The sequence below is a fragment of the Penaeus monodon genome, chromosome 5 (genome assembly GCF_015228065.2).
Source record: "Penaeus monodon isolate SGIC_2016 chromosome 5, NSTDA_Pmon_1, whole genome shotgun sequence".
NCBI classification, from domain to species: domain Eukaryota; kingdom Metazoa; phylum Arthropoda; class Malacostraca; order Decapoda; family Penaeidae; genus Penaeus; species Penaeus monodon.
Genome location: NC_051390.1, coordinates 67,771 through 70,270, shown reverse-complemented (window position 1 = coordinate 70,270; position 2,500 = coordinate 67,771). Strand labels below are relative to the sequence as shown.

The 2,500-nt window shown below is 50.9% G+C and overlaps 1 protein-coding gene across 2 annotated transcripts in view; it reads left to right on the top strand.

The window, feature by feature from the left end:
* The window catches only part of LOC119572874 (U-scoloptoxin(05)-Sm1a-like), a 25,972-nt gene that overhangs the window by 12,273 nt on the left and 11,199 nt on the right, over positions 1 to 2,500 (top strand). The window contains exon 2 of one of the 2 annotated variants that reach the window (XM_037919809.1): positions 1,954 to 2,118. In XM_037919809.1, the coding sequence (XP_037775737.1) occupies positions 1,954 to 2,118 (165 nt within the window). Of the gene's footprint in view, positions 1 to 1,451; positions 1,599 to 1,953; positions 2,119 to 2,500 lie in introns of both variants that reach the window. The other variant, XM_037919810.1, reaches the window with a different exon arrangement.

Genomic DNA, 2,500 nt, shown 5'->3' with positions numbered 1-2,500 from the left:
GCAAGAGGCTGGACGATGGCAGGGTGAAGCTCACGCCAGGGTACGAATGTAGGATTAAGCTAAAGGTAGGGACGCAGAACAAAGGTCATCGTGACGTAAATGAGAGTCGGGGAGTCCACACTGCAACATACGTAACTAGACGTTCAGAATTCCCTGATGATTTATGCTGTTCGAATGAGGATGCAATATCTAAACGTTAATTACATATTTCAAGTTGTGTAATTATTGATTCTCATCTTTCTCATACCCACATGAAGGGATGCCATTGTTTTGATTTGCGTGTTGGGTTGTGCGGACCCATTAGTATTGAGGCAGGGGCGAAAAAGTAGGCTCCGGGTTGCGTAGACCAAATTGCACCTATTGACATGTTTCAGCCATGTTATCATCAGAAGACCGTAACAATCACATTGCGTTTGAATAGTATATGTTGACAGTGGGTGAGCCAAGGTGGATGAGCAAAGGTTAAGGTGAAGTTTGGGAAGGAAGAAAGAACGAAGATAGAGGAAGCAGAGGTAAAATCAATCCTTTGGAGTACATTAAGATACAGGTTTGAGAAAGCTGAGGAAGAGAAAATAAAAAATTGGTCCTTCGCAAGCCAATTTTCATTTCAGTTTCCATCCTGAGAGCAAACGAAGAGCATATACCGGGCTCCCCAGGATTCAGTTACTAAAAAGTGCCCGAAATTGCTGCCTGTGCGTAAACTTTATATTATATACTGAACTGTAGGTGGTGACACTACCGGTAACAAAATGTATGAGATTATTTTATCTCCCGACAATCATAATTTCACAGGTTAATAATTCTCGTTACTCCGAGGGCCACTACTGATCATCCCGCTGGCCCATGAGTTTGACACCCATGGGCTAGACTTTAGTGACGTAAAAAGTGGGAGATCCAAAATGCAGTAAGGAAAAGAGCAGCTAGAGCGGAGCTACACGTCGCCTCGGTGTCTTGAGGTGCTCCAGCCACTCAAGTGGGCCGGAGGATTTGGGCATCACAGCGCCCCGCCCTTCGCCCGCTCCTCAAGAGGCAGAAAGAGGGCCGGGATAAGAGGAGGGGAAATATGAAGGGGGGAATGGGAAGAAAAGATCTAGCGGGGAGAATAGGCGAGCGGGAAGATGGGAGATCGAGTGGAGGCCTAGGGGACCGACCAGAGATTAGGTGACGGAGGGGAGGCTCTGCTAAAGCTAGGTTATTGAAAGGAACCCTCCATCTGCTGGTATTACCTCCCTTGGTGTGTTAGGACATCATAGTTTTGTATTTTACGTTTAACCTTTTTTTAAATACGTAAACTACTCCTGTTTTAGGGAACCTGCTGTACGCAAGGTAATGTATGTTTAATGTCCCACGATCAGTATTCTCCCTTCAGGTAATTTTATTGTTTGCATGTGTTTCCTTATTATTGTGCGTTCTTGTTTTGCTAACCATACCATTTCATCCCGCATCCACAGCCGCAGCCATTGAGTGTTACCAGTGCAACTCGACGCACGAGAGGACGTGTGCCGAGGCGCTGCCGCAGCACCACTCCCTGTACTCGTTCCCGTGCAACCACCTGCAGGAGCCTCGATACTGCGTCAAGATGACCGGCATGTTCGAAGGTGGGAGCCTCTCCTTGGGCTCTTCCTGGCGACGGACCTCTTGTAGCTTTCTTTGGTGGCTTTCTACTAACATTGTTTCTCACGTGCAGCGACTCTTTGCGTCTGAGCGCCAGGTATCAACGGCGTCACGGTCTCTCCCTTTTTCTGTCAATCCCTCTTAAATGACACACATCTTTCCAAACTTACTCCATGGCCCACCGGCAGGCATTGCAGGCTCTGCGTTGGCACTCTCGTTGGCGCGGACCGGCCACTGGGAGGTACGGTGCCAGGAGCAACTCATGCCTAGAGGGACGCCGTGCGTGACGAACCGCTTGCTCAGAAGCATAATTACAGTGAAGTGTAACGTATGTTCCAGCGAACTGCTTGGATTGCTACCAGTGCTCGAGCAGCGAAGATGCCTTCTGTCCTGAGCAGTTCCACGCAGGATACCATCAGGGGCGCGAGGCGTCCTTCGAACCCGAGTCCTGCAGCCACGTGTTCGAAGCACGCTACTGCGTCAAGACTACCGGCATGTTCGAAGGTTGGCCAGGACCTGTCCGTTGCTCCTGCAGCTCGCCCGGTCCTTGCACTTGCCACCTTTTAGCTGTGCCCTGCCCGTCGATAGTCCCGCTAGTCTGAGGCCGGCTGGCCCGTAACACGATTTGCTCTTAGTGTGGCGCACTGTTACACCGAATGCTCTTGTGCAGTTTGGCACTTAGCCCCAGCCCTCACCTCCGCGGCGAGCACGAGCCGTACGCCCAGGCAAGGGCATCTGCTTGCACCGAACAACCTACTCCCCCCTCCCCCAACGCAGCCCCTCTTCCTCTTCCCCCTCCTTAACGAGGCTACCTACTTGCCCGACCTTTCCTTCCTTCCCCATGTCCCTGCCGTCCCCCAGCTCCCTCCTCTGCCTTTCACTATTA